The 18439-nt window shown below is 37.0% G+C and overlaps 2 protein-coding genes across 2 annotated transcripts in view; both read left to right on the top strand.

The window, feature by feature from the left end:
* Nucleotides 1-285: 285 nt before the first annotated feature.
* On the top strand, nucleotides 286-5470 carry LOC306885003 (uncharacterized protein). The gene is made up of 4 exons (XM_079441309.1): nucleotides 286-391; nucleotides 1112-1299; nucleotides 1403-1488; nucleotides 2367-5470. The coding sequence occupies exons 1-4, from the start codon at nucleotides 384-386 to the stop codon at nucleotides 3699-3701; spliced, it is 1617 nt and encodes a 538-aa protein (XP_079297435.1). The 5' UTR covers nucleotides 286-383; the 3' UTR covers nucleotides 3702-5470.
* A 906-nt stretch (nucleotides 5471-6376) lies between these two features.
* Nucleotides 6377-18439, top strand: part of LOC306885415 (unconventional myosin-Ig-like) — a 49226-nt gene continuing 37163 nt past the window's right edge. The window contains exons 1-12 of the mRNA XM_079441907.1: nucleotides 6377-6555; nucleotides 8067-8275; nucleotides 9425-9518; nucleotides 9822-9987; nucleotides 10368-10421; nucleotides 10547-10645; nucleotides 11064-11180; nucleotides 11536-11742; nucleotides 12420-12565; nucleotides 12680-12794; nucleotides 12876-13046; nucleotides 13321-13391. Coding sequence (XP_079298033.1) covers nucleotides 6461-6555; nucleotides 8067-8275; nucleotides 9425-9518; nucleotides 9822-9987; nucleotides 10368-10421; nucleotides 10547-10645; nucleotides 11064-11180; nucleotides 11536-11742; nucleotides 12420-12565; nucleotides 12680-12794; nucleotides 12876-13046; nucleotides 13321-13391 — 1544 coding nt within the window. The 5' untranslated portion in view covers nucleotides 6377-6460. The remainder of the gene's footprint in view (nucleotides 6556-8066; nucleotides 8276-9424; nucleotides 9519-9821; nucleotides 9988-10367; nucleotides 10422-10546; nucleotides 10646-11063; nucleotides 11181-11535; nucleotides 11743-12419; nucleotides 12566-12679; nucleotides 12795-12875; nucleotides 13047-13320; nucleotides 13392-18439) is intronic.

The raw sequence follows: 18439 nt of genomic DNA, 5'->3' as shown, positions 1-18439 counted from the left end.
GCCAATAAAAACATTATCTACACATTCATAAACTACACATTATCTAATCCTCCCATGTGACTGGTGAATGGCCAGCCTCTGATTTTTATAACACTGTAAAAATTCACCTTAAATAGCTATTCTTTGTTGTACTGATTGGCGATGCTTGGTTGTATTATTTTTATTTCATTTATTTATTTTTATTATTGTGGACTTTTGTGATTATTTTATGCAAAAAAAAAAAACATTTCAGGTTCTTGATATGTTTCCCAAGTGCACGCGGACACGCCCCCTTGTTTCAGTGTAAACACGTGAGCACTGCGCAGTTTCACTTTCACTTAAGAACGAAGGACGGTCGAGTCTTTGCTACAGTATCTCATCCTGGCGAACGCATTTATACAATCATGAACAGGTACATGTTTGTGAACTTATACGTGTAAAATACCTTAACAATTGCTGTACATTTATCTTCACTGCATTTCCTGTTCCTTACGGTATGTTTGACAGTATGTAATGCACGTTTTCTCTGTTCGGAGCTCCACTGATAAAGCTACAAAGACATCCAGCAACTCTGTTTTAGTTTTCACAAACTGTGTTTTGCAATTTACGCTCAGTTTGCGTTACAAATCACGCTTAACCGATTCATCAAACGGCTAGTTTTGTTCCTTCTGGCTTGTTTACTTGCATTATAGAAGAACATAGGCCTAAAATCGTAATATATTAAATTAAATAACCTTATGGCATAAGTGTGTGTGTCTGTTGCTTTTTTTTAAATTAATTTCTATGCAAATATATGTATTATTATTATTATCAGACATGTATTTGGGTATATTTTGTCTGTTTATGTTTTAATTCTTAAGTTTCCTTGTTTTTGACCTGATATGATGAGGAGGTGTGGCTTTCGCATTCAGGCATAGCATTCAAGCCCCTCTGCAACATTTTTTTTTCTTAGTCCTCTAGGTGTAGACAGGTGTGTCATTCCACCAAACATGTTGTCTTGTGACATATCTATGTGAGCTTCAGTAATTATGACAGTGTTTGACAGGCACTAGAAATAATCCTGTTGCTTCATTTTACGTTGTAATAGCCTAACTTTTTTTTTTTTTTTTTTCCCCACTATTTATTGTTTTAGTGTTAAGATGGACGTGAATGAAATGGTAATTGAAGTGAATGGACTTCCAGACAACTACCCCAAAAATGAAGTGATTGACAAATTAACCATTCACTTTCTGAGGCCCAGTAACAATGGTGGAGAGGTTTTAATGGTGATATATCCCACCTCCAACAAAGGCCAGGCTTATGTTGTTTTTGAATCAGAAGGTATGATACTATGCATTGATGTTCTGTTCTTATACATATATCTAAGTTTAACATCATATCCCATGAGTAACATTTCTTTTTCTTTTTTAATTCAATATCTTAGTACCCCGAGTCTTGGACCATAATCATGTTTTGGAACTGGATAGTCAGTTTTACCCACTGGATGTTAAAAAGATACATCAGCCTAAGGTAAGGCATTTCATTGGTGAACCTTATTCTTCTATTATCTTGTTTTGAATTTGAATATTTATCTTTTGAGGGACCCCAGAGACATAAAATCCAAATTTTGGTTGGCAGCTAAATGAATGCTTTCTGAAAGTAATGCTCTGGCACCATCTAGCAGTCCGAAAAAACTATAACACACAGCTGAAATGATTTTTCAAATGCTTGGTTTACTTAACTTAAGCTTTCTTGAGTAAACTGTGTTTATCATGTTTATGTTAACATGTGATAATAATTCTCCAAATATTGAAATTTTAGACTGATGGGCATTGTTTTTATTGCACTGATAGGATTAATGCACTAATTTTGAATTAATTATTGCATGGTTTGTCAAGATTTAAATAAGACTAAAATTACTAAAATAAGAATAACAGTTAAAAAAAAAATGCATGCAATGTACGCTACCACTGTTACTAGCTCCTCTGCCTCACATTCTCTAACTGACTCTCAATTGAAGTCAGAAGTACAAAAAGGAAAGAGGTCGCAATTGCTTTAAATCCTCTGCATGCATTTTGTTTTTTGTTCTTTTGCTTCACATTCTTAGAGCTTTTTCTTTCATTTTTTCTGCTCTGGACGGATCATTTCATTTGGAAGACATAGCCATACGTTAAAATGCATGTCATTACCTGCCCCATGCACTGCATGATGTCTGAAACTGAAACCATTAATGCATATAAATTAAGTATTAAAAAATTAATTTCCACATGATTTCTCTAATGTTTAATCTGCATACTACCATCATGTTTACATTGTATAGTGATGCACTATTTAAATCATCTTTGAGAGCAAGGGCATGACAAATGTATTTCCTTAACATGCTTATTATGTTTATATTGTTTTCTCAGTTTGACATGCCAGCTGAAGCAATCCTTGATGTGAGCATGTTCTACAGTAAGAAAAGGATCAGAAATCTTCTTTATAGCCACGGCTTTCAGGTGTCAGAAACCCGTTCAGGACAGCTGCATTTGCAGGGAACCTTTCTTAACCTAAAACGCATCCATCCCAAGCTCATGCATCTTCTGGCTCAAGAAACCCATTCACAAAGAAGCACATCTCCACAATACACTAATGGATACTTGCCTGACTCTGTCTCCAGAGCTGTCTCCAGTGACTATGAATCTAGATCTCATTCCACATCGAGGCACAGTCACAACAATGGCCATTCAGTGTATGCTGCAGGCAGAGACCCACATTCTGGAATAAATTCAAGATCCCCAGAGTACCCAAACAGGCAGGCACTCATGCAGGCTGCCTCTCCACTGGATGTTAGTTCAAGCACAGAAACTTCCTTCAGCAGTCCAACCAGGAGCTATGCGGATTCCAGGACAAGCGCTCGGCAGCGGAATCCCTCGTCTCACAGGAAAACTGCGGATTCCTTTCATGTGGAACTAGATGTGTTTAAATACGTAATGCACTTTGAGAAATCATTTATTGACAAAATAGAATCAGATTACCACACTAAGGTTAATCATGAAGATGACTCAGGAGTTGTTAAGGTTAATCTCTCAGGAGGAGCCTGTGAGGAAGCAGGTAAAGAATTGTCCAAATTCATGCAGGAGATGAACTCATCTCTACGCACACATAAAATAGACCTGAAACAACTTGACCGGAGTCAAATGAAATGCATTACTGAAAAGGCTTACTCATATCAAGATATATACAAAGTTTTAATTAGACAGGAAGGTAACATTATTAAAGTGGTGGGCTCATCGAAAGACAGTTATGAAGCAAGGGAAAAGATTCTTGGACGGGAGGTTGACAATACGGTGCCAAGACACTTTGGAAAGAACATTCTGCGACGCAGCAGTTCTTTGCCAAGACAAAAACCAAGGACCAGAGAGGATGTAGACTTAGGACGAAGTCCTGATGCAGTGTACGCTACCACTGTTACTAGCTCCTCTGCCTCACATTCTCTAACTGACTCTCAATTGAAGCCAGAAGTACAAAAGGAAAGAGGTCGCAATTCCTCTAAATCCTCTGCACAACGTGGCAGAGCACAGAGCGCTTCTCGATTAGAGCACAAAAATCAAGGCAAAGTAAACCAAGAACCATCAGCTAACGATGAGCAGGTTGTGACACCCATTAATGAAGTTCAGATATCTAAACGAAAGCCTAAAATGAAATCTTCACTTTTAAATATGGATAAATTATTTAAAACTAAGTCGCGCTTTTCAAAATGACTGAATCCAGTACATCAATAATTTATCTTGTTGCACAAACTGATCACATCAAGTTATCATCGATTGTAAACACAGAACTTAAATAAAATTGGTCACCCACCTTGTGATTACCTCTACTTTAAAGCCTTCTACACACTGCACGATTTTAACAATCCAATAAGATCACTGCAGATCACTCTGTGTGACATGGATCTAATAAACTTGGCTACGACATGCATGTAGATTGTACGATGAGGACACCTATTGACTCATACTCTAAGACACGTTTCTATAGAAGAATAAAACATTATCAGCATGCGCTAGTGGTAAACAAAAAGAGCATGATGAATCACATTTTGGCAGTTGTAGTTTTTATGTGTGCTGAAAAATGTGTAAGCAGCGAAAGAGGAAGGAATAAGAGCTTGAGGTAAACAGTTTTATGTTTTAGCGCCATGTCTCGTTGATTGCATGGCATATTTTTTTTGGCTGGTCAGAAAACATGGGTCGTAGCAGCAAACACACTGTGCGATGATCATGACACTGCCAGAAAATGATCATAGGTTATCTTTGTATGACACAGGACCACCGATCACAGAAATCGCCACGATTGTTTCACGATGCCAATCTTTCGTCTGGGACAGCCGAAAATCATGCAGTGTGTTTCGGCTTAAGAGAGGGGCGAGACATTTCTATTTGCCTAAACCAGAGTGTCCAATCCTGCTCCTGAAGGCCAAGGACCAACATTATACACAGTATAGCTCCAACCAGTGAGTCTGAACACCTTGAAGCTGGTTTAGGTGTGTTTAATTAGGTTTGAACAGCCCTGGCCTAAACACATCTATTTAATTTATAGACACTCTTGAGCACTTTGCAACAATCACTGTGAATGCTTTGTAATTATTGTCTCATATATATGACAAAGAAAAAATATTTTATCTGTTGTTTACCTATGTAATATATTATTTTTCAGTATTTGCACTTCACTTTATGTTCAGTCTTTTTTCCGCATTGCCGATTTGTCAAGACTCTCCTTCATTACCATGGAGACTCAATAAGGAAGTGTCTTTTTCTGCATTCTACAGGAAGTGAGGCAGGCCCTGTGGTTGACTTAGGGGCTGAGCACCTCCCTGTCAAAAAAATAAAAATAATAAAATAAAATATTTGAAACAAGAACCCAGGCTTTTGTGATAAACACGATAGGATGTGAGAAATACACTAATGTGCAGAGTGCTTTTGTTTTTCCTTAAGATTTATGAAACACTGTTTTTGATACAACATTGCATTAATTGAGAATGTCTATTTGAGTATTTCTATCAGATACATATTTCTGTCGGATGAAAATCCCCCTTATTTTGTGGTTTATCTGTAGTTTGCTATTTAAGAATTTCCACAGTGGTCATTATGATTCATTGGTTTTCTTGACAGAATATTATTTTTAGCTATTTGAATGATTCTTTTTAGGCATTTGAAGTATTTTCAGGCATTACTGCAATGTGGACAAATAGTAGGCTTCTAATCAAATGGCATTTAATGTTAATCTGTCTTAAATTATGTGAAGTCTGTAATAGTTATACATTAAGTGTATCAGCTCATTCTCTGATTTCCACTGTTCTCAAACAGTGTAAAAGCATAATGAACTGTATAATGTGTTACTCATTACCTGAAATATATATATATATATTTTATTATTGCATATAGTTGTTTAATGTGTCAAACTGGAATATCAGCACACATACAGTAATGACATAACATTTTGAATTTACAGCAATAAACTGTTTTGATATGGACCTGAACTGCACTCAAGTGTCTTCTCAATTCTGGTTGCCAATTATACACTACCATTTTAAAAGAACAGAATTTGTAGTCTTACATGTATTTAATAGAACTCCATTTGTAATACTGTGATTAAGAAGAAACAACATGCTAATTTGGATGTTTCCATAGTATGTAATTGATAGTATCACTGCTGATTGGTATCACAATTGCTTCCGGCACCCCTTTTTATTTCTCCATAAATGGCATGCTGTGCGTCCTTTCCTGTCTGTTTGTATCTTGTTTGGTCCTGTTGTTTATGGTTGTGAGTAGGTTTTGCAAGAATGGAACAGATCCTAGATTAGTGTGTGTGGGCAGCAAAACTCAGACTGTGCGAGAGATCACACAGCCGTCTATGATCCACACTCCCCCATGATTGCAGGACAAGAGGAAACGGGTGGGCTTTCGGAAATGCCATTCATCCACTTATAAGATAATGATCACTTATAGCTTATTTTATTGAATACGCAATTTAAGTTTGACTAAACAATATTGCACATATAAAAAGCCAAACTATGTGTTTTCATGTCAAATGACACAACCAACATGGGGAAGGTTATGAATGGCAAAGGACTGAGCAAAAAAGGTTTCATTAACAGGACAGAGGTTTAGTTAAGGTTTTGCTGTGGCTGATTTCAGGCCCTGTGGTATAGCTCAGCAAGATGTGAAATACTCTCGTGTTTAAAGATAGTTTCTTCTACCACATGCGTACAGAAATACGCACATACATATGCTGATGTTCTCTTGAACAGGATGACATGCTGGGGCCTGCAGACCGCAGTCATCACTGACTTCACTGAGCACAGCCTCAGATCATGCAACGACCAAGATGTAGGACACACCCACTTCACATTCGTCTCCTCTACCGGCTTCGAGAGGAAGGCAGTCAGTGCTGGGGTTCTGTGTCTATCTCGTCATCTTCCACTTTTCTCTCCAGCCATTTGGCCTTCAGATAGACTCCTACAAGGATGGCGGAGCTGGAGGACTTGGAGTTCGGAAAGTCAGACTTTGTTCTTCTAGATGAGGTGACCATGGAGCAGTTTATGGAGAACTTGAAGTTAAGGTAAGAGTGAGCATTTTACACTAAAGTGGTCTTGTGTAAGGAGATTCAATGGACATTGTGTATTATAAAGAACCTGACAAGACAGCAGTGAACATGGCCTTCAAAAAGGTGGCTCAGTGCTGATGTTAAGCTTAAACTTAATTTGAAAGCATTGATAAAATAATTTTTTATCAGTAGAACTTGAATCTCTTTCACTTTCAAAGTGAGTATTTAAGTCTCATATTTTGTAGTGCCTTTTTGATTTTGACCACTCCCTTTTTGGTAGACAATGCCATGACGAGAAAATGACAAATTTTTAGAAGAAAAAAGTGGAGGGGAAAGAATGTGTCATTTCGCTTTTGACTTTCCCGCTCATAGCTGAAATATCAATTTAAGTGGCTGACACCAACAGCTTAAGAGACCAAAAATGGCATCTTATCATGTCTTACAACAGCTGATCAAACCCAACCAGTAGGATCCTTTAATGATGAAATCACAGGCTTCTAGTTCTCCTTTCCTTTAACATTCAGCATTTGCACTCAAGTCCCACATCTGTGATGTAATTGGTTAAACCGGGGTTGAATCAAATGAGCTTTTCACAAGACTCTTTATGAGTGTGATGTTAAAAAGTGTTCGACGTTTCACTGCACACTTGTTTTGTCTGTCACAGATTCTTATGCCTCTGAAACCTCATAAAAAATTAGTTCAGTTCTTGTCCATTTTGTGCGTTTTATCAGCTGAGGTATGACCAGGCATCATGTGACTGTATCGCACATCAAAACATCACTAAGTTCATGATTTGCTGAAGGAAGGCATCCTACAAACCGAATCGTGTCTTATTGTTAGAATTATATGTCAACATTAATGTGAAAGTGCTTGTTTTGAAAGAGTATGACGAATTTATCGCCTGCAATGACTAATGCATTGTAACTTCGACTTCGTACAGATGTCTATGTATTTACGGCAGGAAGAGATCGTGTGTTAGTGGATATGTTTGCTTAACTAAGATTTGACACTATATTGTATGTTGATTGAAATTCAGAAAGTGAGTCATCTTGTGCCCCATTACACTTCCTGTTCTCACTTCCCAACCCCGCATCACTTCCTGCTGAATACAGGCGTGTGACATTGAGAAGCATACTGTGGCACATAACTCCTAGATTAACGTCAAGTTATGACCCTTGTTTCCCTTTATTTAAATTTAAATGAATCTCCAATTGTATTATGATATATGATAGATTAAAATTTGTAAAAAAGGGATGTGGTTTATGATGTTTTATTATATTAATGTTGAACAAATTCAGGATGTATTCCTATCTGTCACTTCATCTTGAACCTCTAAGTATTATTTATGATCCCACCACACCTTACAGTAATACTTAATGCATCCATCAGTTGTTCTTTGTGTCTCTTGATTCATCAGGAACTAAACCAAACCAGAACATGAGATGAAAACAATGAGTCTTGTTAAAGATGTTTCTGCTGTTCAGCTTGACATGCATATCGGTCACAGTATTGTTTGTTGTTTTCAGGTTTGAGAAAGGCCGTATTTACACTTTCATTGGAGAAGTAGTGGTGTCAGTCAATCCGTACAAACATCTGGATATCTATGGGAAGGAGGTCATTGAGGACTACAGGGGAAGAGAACTGTATGAGAATCCACCTCACCTGTATGCTGTCGCAGATGCCGCTTATAAAGCCATGAAGAGACGAGCCAAAGACACATGCATCGTCATTTCAGGTACAGCAGCTACTAAACACACAGTCACAGCTAAAAAAACAACAACAATTATACAATGATCAACAACACAATAATCAAATTTGATAACCAGAATGAAAATGCACAAATATGCAGTTTGGTGAAGTTGCTGATATTTAAATGGCCAAAAAGTATGAAAATCTAATGTAATGTAAATCCTGAGATCTTTATAACAGTATAACAGACTACTTCCAAAAAATGCATATATATATAATTTGTCACTCTATATCTCCCCCAGCAGTATATTTAAAATACATTTATTTCATACTAAGTATAGTTTAAATCTATGAACATATTTACTAACATATCACTCAGAACTCAAGTACTACTTATGCACAATGCACATTTCTTAATATTAAGCCTAACATGTGTTTTAATGTCACTATTGATGAGGATTGTATGATCTTTGAATAATATTGGTCTTTTAATGCAAGATATTTAAAGTGTACTGATACGATACGTGCAATAGTTTCACTTTAGCACAATCAAATATATTTCAGTATATATTTAGTTGGACTTCAGCACAACTTCCTCAATTCATATATGTTTTTTTACATTTTAGTATATTTTTCAGGGTCTCAATAATATATCTTAGTAAGATGCTTAGCTCTGTAGTTTTTTATTATGGAGGGCAAAATATATAATGCAATGGAATAAAATGATAATTGAGAGATCCTCAAAAGCCTGATGGATCATATTTGATACATGATTTTTTAATTAAGTATGGGCAATAAAGTAAAGCTAGCTGATTCAGTCCAGTAAGTGTTCATCTTAAAATATTATAATTAAAGGGCCCCGGTATGCAATGTACTTCAAGTAGAATCCAAGAACAAACTGGTGTGATGTAGTTTTGATCAAAATCAAGTCAAGACCTATATAATCAAGCCAAGATATAACCTATACAATCAAGCCAAGACCTATATATAAAAGCTGGGCCTATATAAAATCTCATTTTGTTTTCATTTCTTCCATACCTCTTCCATGCTGCTTTTAGCGCATCTGTAAAACTGTTCGGAGCAGCAATTATTCTGCGTACAGAGGGTTTGTCCACTGTGCTTCTAACTAGGGAAGAATAAAACTGATCAACAAAGACATTACTGTATGGATTAGACAAATCTCCTTGTGTTTCAGGTGAGAGCGGAGCAGGCAAGACTGAGGCAAGCAAGTACATTATGCAGTACATTGCAGCAATCACCAACCCAAGCCAGAGGGCAGAGGTCGAGAGGTCAGTTGTCTGGGGATACTGACCGCTCTGGACTTTTTCTTTTGTTTTTCATTATAAGCATTTTATTGCTTTTATTACTCAATAATATAGTAAAAACAGATTTGTATGATAGATTATTTGAAAAAAAAAGAGCCAAATGTTCATGTTTAACGGACTGTTTAACATGTTTAACTTGAAGAAGAAGGCTGAACATCATTAGATGGCTGTATCACGTTAAGTTTCTTATTTATGTGTAAGCTGACAAAACACGTTTGTTTATACATAATTTGTTTTGCCCATTACTGTATTTGCATCCTACCACAGTGTGAAGAACGTGCTCCTGAAATCCAACTGTGTGTTAGAGGCCTTTGGAAATGCTAAGACCAACCGCAATGATAACTCCAGCCGCTTCGGCAAATACATGGACATCAACTTCAACTTCAACGGAGACCCCACAGGAGGACACATCAACAACTACCTGCTGGAGAAGGTGAGGCCTTCAGTGTCGTATCAGTACTAATTTAAATGCCTCAGGAACATGACATATGAATATGAAACTTGACATTAGATTTGAATGTGGTGATCGCAATTTGATGAAAAAATATATAACTGTTAGCCCATATTTTTTTTTCAGCTAGCCATTAATGCTGTGCAGAAATTTAATAAATACTAGTCAAAATAAAAGAAGAGATGGGAACTCATCCATCTGAGTGCAACTTCTACTAGGAAAATAATTGAAAAGACAAAAAATACAGACTTTTACTGAAGAGGTGTCCTCGTTTATCAGGGAGGATTGGGAGTCATATCACTTATAGGCCTACTTTATAGTACAGAAAAACAATTAACACAAATACCTTTCTGTATTTACAGTCTAGAGTTGTCCAACAGCAGGAGGGAGAGAGAAATTTCCACTCATTTTATCAGGTGAGATCTTCCAAGCAGGTTATTGTGAATGAAATTACGATATTACTTCAGTGCTGCAAGAACTGTTATTACATGTTTAATAAATATTTCAGATAAATCAGCATTTATATGCTCTGTTTGTGCAGGTGTTACGGGGAGGATCTGATGATTTGCTGAAGTCTTTGTATCTGCAGAGAAATCCTGCAGAATATGCCTACACCAGCCAAGGAGCCTCTGTCACACTTGTTCGTACTTATCCTACGAGTATATTACAGTTTACATTTACATTTACATTTATTCATTTAGCTGACGCTTTTATCCAAAGCGACTTACAATTGCTATATATGTCAGAGGTCGCACGCCTCTGGAGCAACTAGGGGTTAAGTGTCTTGCTCAGGGACACATTGGTGTCTCACAGTGGATTCGAACCCGAGTCTCTCACACCAAAGGCATGTGTCTTATCCACTGCGCCATCACCGCACCGCACCGCATTTATGAACACACAACCACTTCACAGATTAAACATTGGAGACTGAATGGATAGCATTCTGCTCTCCTATAGAGCTTATACAGCGTACAGCAAATATGACTATTTCAAAATATACAGTGTTTCTTAGCTTCTCTTTTTTTCTGTCTCTCTGTCATTCCAAATCATCTTCATAGGCGTCCAATAATGACTCCTTATGTCACAAAGCTGTGATGGCAGCACTTAAAGTGATTGGCTTCACTGCCGAAGAGATCAGCTCCATCTACAAGATCCTCAGTACCATCCTACACCTGGTCAGTACCAAACTGAGTGCTCTGGAAGATTGTCTTCTGCTGTTTTTTTCTCAGATCATAGTCTAATTTGAAGGCCCAGTATATTAATAAAATAAAATAAAATAAATATATTTCAAATATATACAGTATATAATGAATTTATTGCCAGATAATCTAGTTTTTGATTACAGTTTATTTTAAAATATAGCTATTTTTGGTAGTTTTTCTTAACAAATTGTATAAATATATACATATATCATATGTAATAATTTTTTTATGATAAATTGATATTAGCTTAATTTAAACCTTGTTTTGTCTTATTTTAAATCATTTTAGGCCCCCATTGTTTAAATGCCTTGCAATGTTATTGTTTCAGGGTAACCTTCAGTTTACTAGTGATGGTGAACATGTCGTACTTGTCGGTGAAGATACAGTGAAGCGCATTTCTGAGCTGACGTCCACAGAGCCTGAGAATAACAGAAAAGCACTGCTGTACCGTACAGTGGCTACTGGGGGTGGGGAGGTCATTGAAAAGGGACACAACGAGCAGGAAGCTAGCTATGGAAGAGACGCTTTTGCCAAGGTATTATACACTTTTCTGCAAAAAGTCTTCCTTGTTTGTGGCTCATCCATCATCTAGTTATTCTAATTACACAAAGATTCTTAGAGGTAGCATATAAAACATCTTATTTCACTTTAATCCTTTAAAATATACCAGTTCAGTTTGCTATGTAAGCATCCTGTAACTTTCAGAACTCAAAAGTTGCTCTTCATTTGAAAGACTATATTTTGCAGAAACAGCTCTTACACTCTAAAAAAATGCTGGGTTAAATACAACCCACCGCTAGGTAATATGGACGAACCCAGAGATTGTATTGTTTAGACCCAGTGGTTGGGTTACTGCCCAGAAGGTTGGGTTAAACATTTAACCCAACTGTTGGTTGAAAACAACCCAGCATGTGTTCTGTCCAATATTTACCCAGCACTGGGTTGTATTTAACCCAGTATTTTTTAGAGTGTAGTGACATTGTTGATGTAATGCAAGTGTTCATGTGTTTATGTATTCATTCTTCAATGTATGTTTAATATCAGGGAAATGGGAGTGTGGAATATTCAAAACTTGCATCTGTTTTCGGTGCAAAAACTTTAGGAAAAAAATAAAAAGATAAATATTGGTATGACCACTTAAAATATGTCTTTACTGTATTATATGTTCATATAATATGTTCAGTACTTATTTTGGCATGGCTTTCATTTTAGGCTTTATATGAGAGATTATTTGCGTGGATAGTGGGTCGTATCAATAGCGTGATTGAAGTGAAGGACTACAATCCTGCTCTGCATGGCAAAAACACTGTTATAGGTGTGCTGGACATCTATGGCTTTGAGATCTTTGATAACAACAGGTGAGTGTCATTCATGCATTGTGTAGTTATTAATATTGCTTGGCGTTCAAATTCTTCAAATGCATGGGACTTTTTTTCAGTGGTTTAAGTGGTTTACCCGTTTCATGTCCGCAGCTTTGAGCAGTTTTGCATTAACTACTGCAATGAGAAGCTACAGCAGCTCTTCATTGAGCTTATTCTACGGCAGGAGCAGGATGAGTACCAGAGAGAGGGTATCACATGGCAACATGTGAGTATGATACAAAAACTTAATTCATACTAAATCAAATCCATGGACCTTTTCTCTAAACTGGACCTTTCTCTCTTTTAGATTGAATACTTTAACAATCAGATCATAGTGGATTTAGTGGAGCAGCCTCATAAGGGCATCATCTCCGTCCTGGATGAAGCCTGTCTCATTGCAGGGAAAGTGACAGATACTGTCTGCCTGGACAGCATGAACAGAAAGCTGGGCCAGCACCCTCACTACACCTCCCGGAAAGTAAGCACTCAGAAGAGTTACCGTTCCTTCTTGTCTCAGCAATCCCCGGATCACATCACATATTTTTAGGCTTGTCATGAATTATGGAACAAAACTGCAACCTCCTTTAACTTGACTCTAGATGCAGAACTGCACTTTTGCAATTTGGCAGCAGGGTCAGAAGGAGGCAGTATTCTCTTACTTTACACCCACATAGAAAGTGATGAAACCTGTTGATGCCATGACCATTAAAACTGGTGATTTTTTTTTTGTTGTTGTTTTTTTTTTCTCTCAGCTCTGTCCAGCCGACAAGACCATGGAGTTCAATCGAGATTTCCGTATCCGACACTACGCGGGAGATGTAACGTGAGTGTTTTAAAGTCCTTCCTTTGACAGGTGCAGGTGATGTGAGCATGCTGATGGGGAGAGCTTGAAATACTACTAGTCTGTCATTATAGCAGCAATCTGAATCTGAAATCTTTGCATATTGTTAAGGAAAAAATGAAGGCTACATAAATTGCAACATGGCAAGATATTGACCTCATTGTACCACTGTGATCTGCCATTCAGTCCTTAAACAAAATGACACATTTAAAACAACAACAAGAAAAATGACTTTCATAATGTGACAGAAACAAACAGAATATTCAGCTGTAAATAAGTATGGGCTTTGTTTTTATTCATCTGGATTTGATTGGATCATAAAAGATGTATTCCCAACCACCCAAATTTACTTTAATGTACTTACTTAAGTAGGCCTACCCCCTAAAAAGATGTAGGATTGAGACTCAAACACCTCATGCTGTAGACCCTAAAAAGTGGAACTTTGAGGGATCATTACATTTCGATTTAAGTTCTAAATCTAAGAAAAAATGATGTGTAAAATGTCTATATCCACATATATAGTGCATATGAATTTGTACTAAATGTACATATAATTATGCTTTGTATATAGGCCTATATCAGTTTTTGTTCCATGGAATTAGGATATCCTGGGCTATGATAATGATGTTTTTATGAAAGTCTGTATAAGCAAAATTTGTTGTTGACCATGACACACAGGAAGATTCAGTGGTTAAACCAATACCAGTGGGTTGGGGTAATCACTCAAAATTAAATAGGAAAATTAAAACTGCTTAAGCAACCAACTTTACAGTTTTCAGACCACTTGAGATAGACATTAACCATTGAAGATGGACATCAAAAGTGAAGGTTTTTCTTCATGAACATGTCCAAGGATGTGACCAGTTCAGTACAATCTCATGTTGTCATCTTGTCATTATGTTAATTTCAATATTCTTGAACAAGGATTCTCTTCAAGGACCCTGAACATAAGAGAACTAGGATAGGGTGAGTTTGGATTTCATGTTGGCATTATGATTTGATCTGAAGGTGAAGTTTCTTTAAAGGTTGGAGGATGCAGTTTTATAAATACATGAAGTTGCTGCTGGTGCAGATGTCTGCAGTTTGCTGCACCTCAGCAAAGGCTGTGTCCTCATTTAGAAAATAGCAAGACCTTTTCTCATTGAGGAAAGAGGAGCAGAGAGAAGATACTGGAGGGCTTAGCTCTGAAAATAGATGGCACATTTTTCACATCGGTTTCCTTTTCGCTCCTTAATGAGCGTGTGCTTAAGTATAACTCCGGAAATAACTGATTAAAGCTAAATTAGTCTTCAAATAAAGTTTTGCAGTGCATTTGTGCAATTTCCTTTCATGTTGAAACTGTTCTCAGATCTGTTCTTCACAAGTCTGAGGGAGTGAACTGTGAAAGCCGGTAGGAGAAGTCAAGAGAGAATTGTAAATTCAGCATTTCTTTGGCGACTGGTCCGAGAAATGGGTTGAACTCTGTCGGCAGCCACGTGTCACATGCTCTCTAATTGGGTCAAGAGTGCAGAGGACTCAGTCCGTAGCACTGAATGGCACTATTATGACAACCCTGCAGTTAAAGCACGAGCACGCTCACAATTCTGTGAAAATCACTTTGGATCTGTCTAAGAATGCATGGGCCATACAGATCTGCTAGACGGATGCCTGTCTCACTCTCACCCAGACACACACACTAGGAAGTTCCCTTAGGATGAAGACTGTCAGAACTGGCATGTCAACCCCTCAGTCACACTTACAAAATAAAATCTGTGAGATCCCTTAGGCTCAGCTGTGTCAGTGATGGAGAAAGGTCTCGCTAAATATACACTCTGACCGTCCCCTCCAAACCATGACCTATTTCCCTCACTCTCTGTCTCTTGCTTCCCCTCTCTCTTTCTCGTTTTATTTTTTCCCCCACTTCAATTGTGTATTTCCTTTTATGTAGTCTACTTCTTGGCTGTGTTCAGAATAGCATATTACCATACTGTACTAGCCTTACTATTTCTGCAGCACAGTGCAGTGTTTTTTCTACTCAGCACAAAAGCAGATAACAAATTAGTGCATTGCGGCTGTGATTTAACTAAAACGAGTGAACCAATTAGTGCAACATGATAATGATTTAACTAAAACGAGGGAACTAATTAGTGCAATGTGGCCATGATTTATGTGCCCTCCAGAAGCAAGTTAATCTGCAAGTGAACGGTGCCATTATAGTGCCATCCCAAAGAGGCACAAAATCACTTTCACAGACTTTTACATTAACTGTTCCCTCCTGGTGGAATGACCTGCCCAACTCAATCTGAGCAGCTGAGTCCTTACCCATCTTCAAGAAACGCCTAAAAACACATCTCTTCCATCTTCATTTGACCCTCTTACTACTTACTACTTGTTTTCTTTTTATTTATTATAAAAAAAATACAAACTTGCTATGTGTACTGCAACCTTATTGCACTTTTGTTGGTTTTGTTTGCTTCTATTGTCCTAATTTGTAAGTCGCTTTAGATAAACGTCTGCTAAATGACTAAATGTACACAGAAATGTAATGATTTAACTAAAGTGGTTGAACTAATTAGTGCAATGTGACCTCGATTTAACTAAAATAAGGAACAAATTAGTGCAACATGGCCATGATTTAACTAAAAAGAGGAAACTAATTAGTGCAATAAAGCGACGATTTAACTAAAGCTAAGGAACAAATTAGTACAATTTGGCCACAATTGAACTAAAATGCTGAACATTGACAAATCAAGTATTTTGTATTTTTATATATATATATAATTTTTATTTTATTTTTTAATTCAAACATAACTGCATGTCACTGACATGCAACGTGATGTGATGGATTTTGAGTGTAACATTGTTGAAATAGAAAAAAAACTAGGCTGGGGACTTGGTTCTATGCACTGGTTGTTGATTGGTTTTTGAGATGTGGGCTTTGCAGTCAAAAGTGTACTCAGACGAATGAAAAAAAATATACATGTATGAATTGCTCAAACCAAGATATTGTGCATTTAAGTTATTTGAACTTTAACAGTAATTTAGCAGTATTTAGCCTTTAGTGAGCTAGTATTCTGTTCTAAACACACTTCCTCCTTCTCTTTAATCATTTGTTCCACAAAGTCATCTCACATTTATCATATGACCAATTCACACTCCATAATAAGCAGCATCATACCTCACCATACAGGCGCTGAAAATGAAGCAGATGCATTTGTAAGCCAGTATTTTTAGCTGCTATCAAATTAACTTCCTCTCACTGTGACTTTGAGAATTCTCATTCTTTGGCTTGCTTACTATGTTATATGCACAGATTGCTCCCTTAGAAACCCTCAGGCTTGCTGTTTTACCCCGACTCTCACCCTGTTTTCAGGAATTTGCCCGGCCTGCTGCAGAAGGGCCACAGGGCAGCATCTGTCCTCTCAGAACTGCTTTTACCCCAGTGATATTGCTGTTCCACAGTCATGTGGCCATGCACATGTTTGACTGTGAGTGTGAACAAGTGTGCGTGTGTTTGGAAGTATGTAAGCAAATAATGTGCGCTTGCATCTATTATGCAGTGTTGTTTTCTGCTTGATTAAATGAACACGTGTCTATGTGCATGGGTGTGACTGTTGGTGTGGCACATCTGCGTTTGTTAATCCGGTCCACAGAGCTGTATGAACTCTCAGGCTGCTTTGATTTCGTACCTGGCCAGCACACGCAATACTTCCTCTCAAGTATTTCACACTTTACGTAATCAACAAATCACAGTCAATAGCTGTTTGTTGTTTCTGTTTTCTTGGCACAGTTTCCCGTATTTAGGATTGTTGGAATGGTATTCTTGGTATTCATTGTCCAAGTTTGTTGACGTATATGTACACTGCCATTCAAAGCTTGGGGTCAGTAATATTTTAAAAATATTTTTTATTCATCAAAAGTGTCAGTGAAAACATTTAGAAAGAATGTTACAAAATTTATTTCAAATAAATGCCATTCTTTTGAAGTTTCTATTTATCAAAGAATAGTGAAAAAATAAATGGATCACAGCCTAAAAAAACAGCCCAGCTGATTTTAACATTGATAATATGTTTCTTAAGCAACAAATCAGCATATTAGAATGATTTCTGAAGGATCATGCAACACTGAGGACTGAAGTAATGATGCTGAAATTTCAGCTTTGCATCACAGAAAATATTAAAATATTTAAAATATATTATACTAGAAAAATAGAAAACAGTTATTTAAAATTGTAATGGTACTTCACAGTATTACTGTTTTTAATGTATTTTAATGTATCAAATAAATTCAGCATTGGTGAATATGAGATAATTCATTCAAAAACATAAAAAAAATCTTACCAACCCCAAACTTTGGACGTTATGCATTGATGGCCAAAATTGTTAGAACTCTTGGCATTTTTAAGAGGTTTTAGTTGTTTTTGTTGAATTGGCCATTACAATACCCATAAAACAAACTAATGCCAGAACTACCGGCACTGGAAGGAATCTGCTGGAACATTGAAAATGATAGACTGGCCTCCTCAAAGTCCGGACCTCTAACTCATTGAGCAAATTTGGGTTCAATTTAGAAAATAAACTGGACAGATCTATCGTATATTCAAAGGAAAGCCTTTGGCTTGAGTTGCAGAAGGCATGGGATAACGTTAGTATTGAAGTTCTCAGGAAATATATTGACACTATGCCAGAGAGATGTGCTGTAATTGCTGCAAAAGGTGGACATACCAAATATTAAAGTTAAAAGTGAATAAAAACAGTACGACTCACTTCATCTCATAGGTATTCTAACAATTTTGGTTTGATTCAGTATCATATAGTGCCATTGTATTACTATCTGATGTCATTATTGCACCATGGTACCTCCAGTACTTTTGTATTTATTGCATTTCATCAGTTTGGTTTCAAAGTGGAGTCGTGTCGTGTCCCACTCAGTCCTTCCTTCCACATAATTTCCTTTCCTTGTCTTCTCTCCCGTCTATGAAAATGGCAAAAAGGGCAAAACAGAATGTGTCTAATTATCTTGTTAAAACCTTTCTTTCTGAAGTAGCCAGC

This window comes from Barbus barbus (assembly GCF_936440315.1).
Source record: "Barbus barbus genome assembly, chromosome: 19".
Lineage (NCBI taxonomy): Eukaryota > Metazoa > Chordata > Actinopteri > Cypriniformes > Cyprinidae > Barbus > Barbus barbus.
Note: the sequence above shows the minus strand (reverse complement) of the source record. Positions and strands in the feature narration are given on the sequence as shown.

What these genes read in the sequence shown, in the direction of transcription:
- LOC306885003 (XM_079441309.1), top strand. An exon ending in TGTTGTTTTTGAATCAGAAG is followed by an intron (nt 1,300 to 1,402) that starts GTATGATACTAT and finishes TCAATATCTTAG; the next exon opens with TACCCCGAGTCTTGGACCAT. An exon ending in AAAAGATACATCAGCCTAAG is followed by an intron (nt 1,489 to 2,366) that starts GTAAGGCATTTC and finishes TTGTTTTCTCAG; the next exon opens with TTTGACATGCCAGCTGAAGC.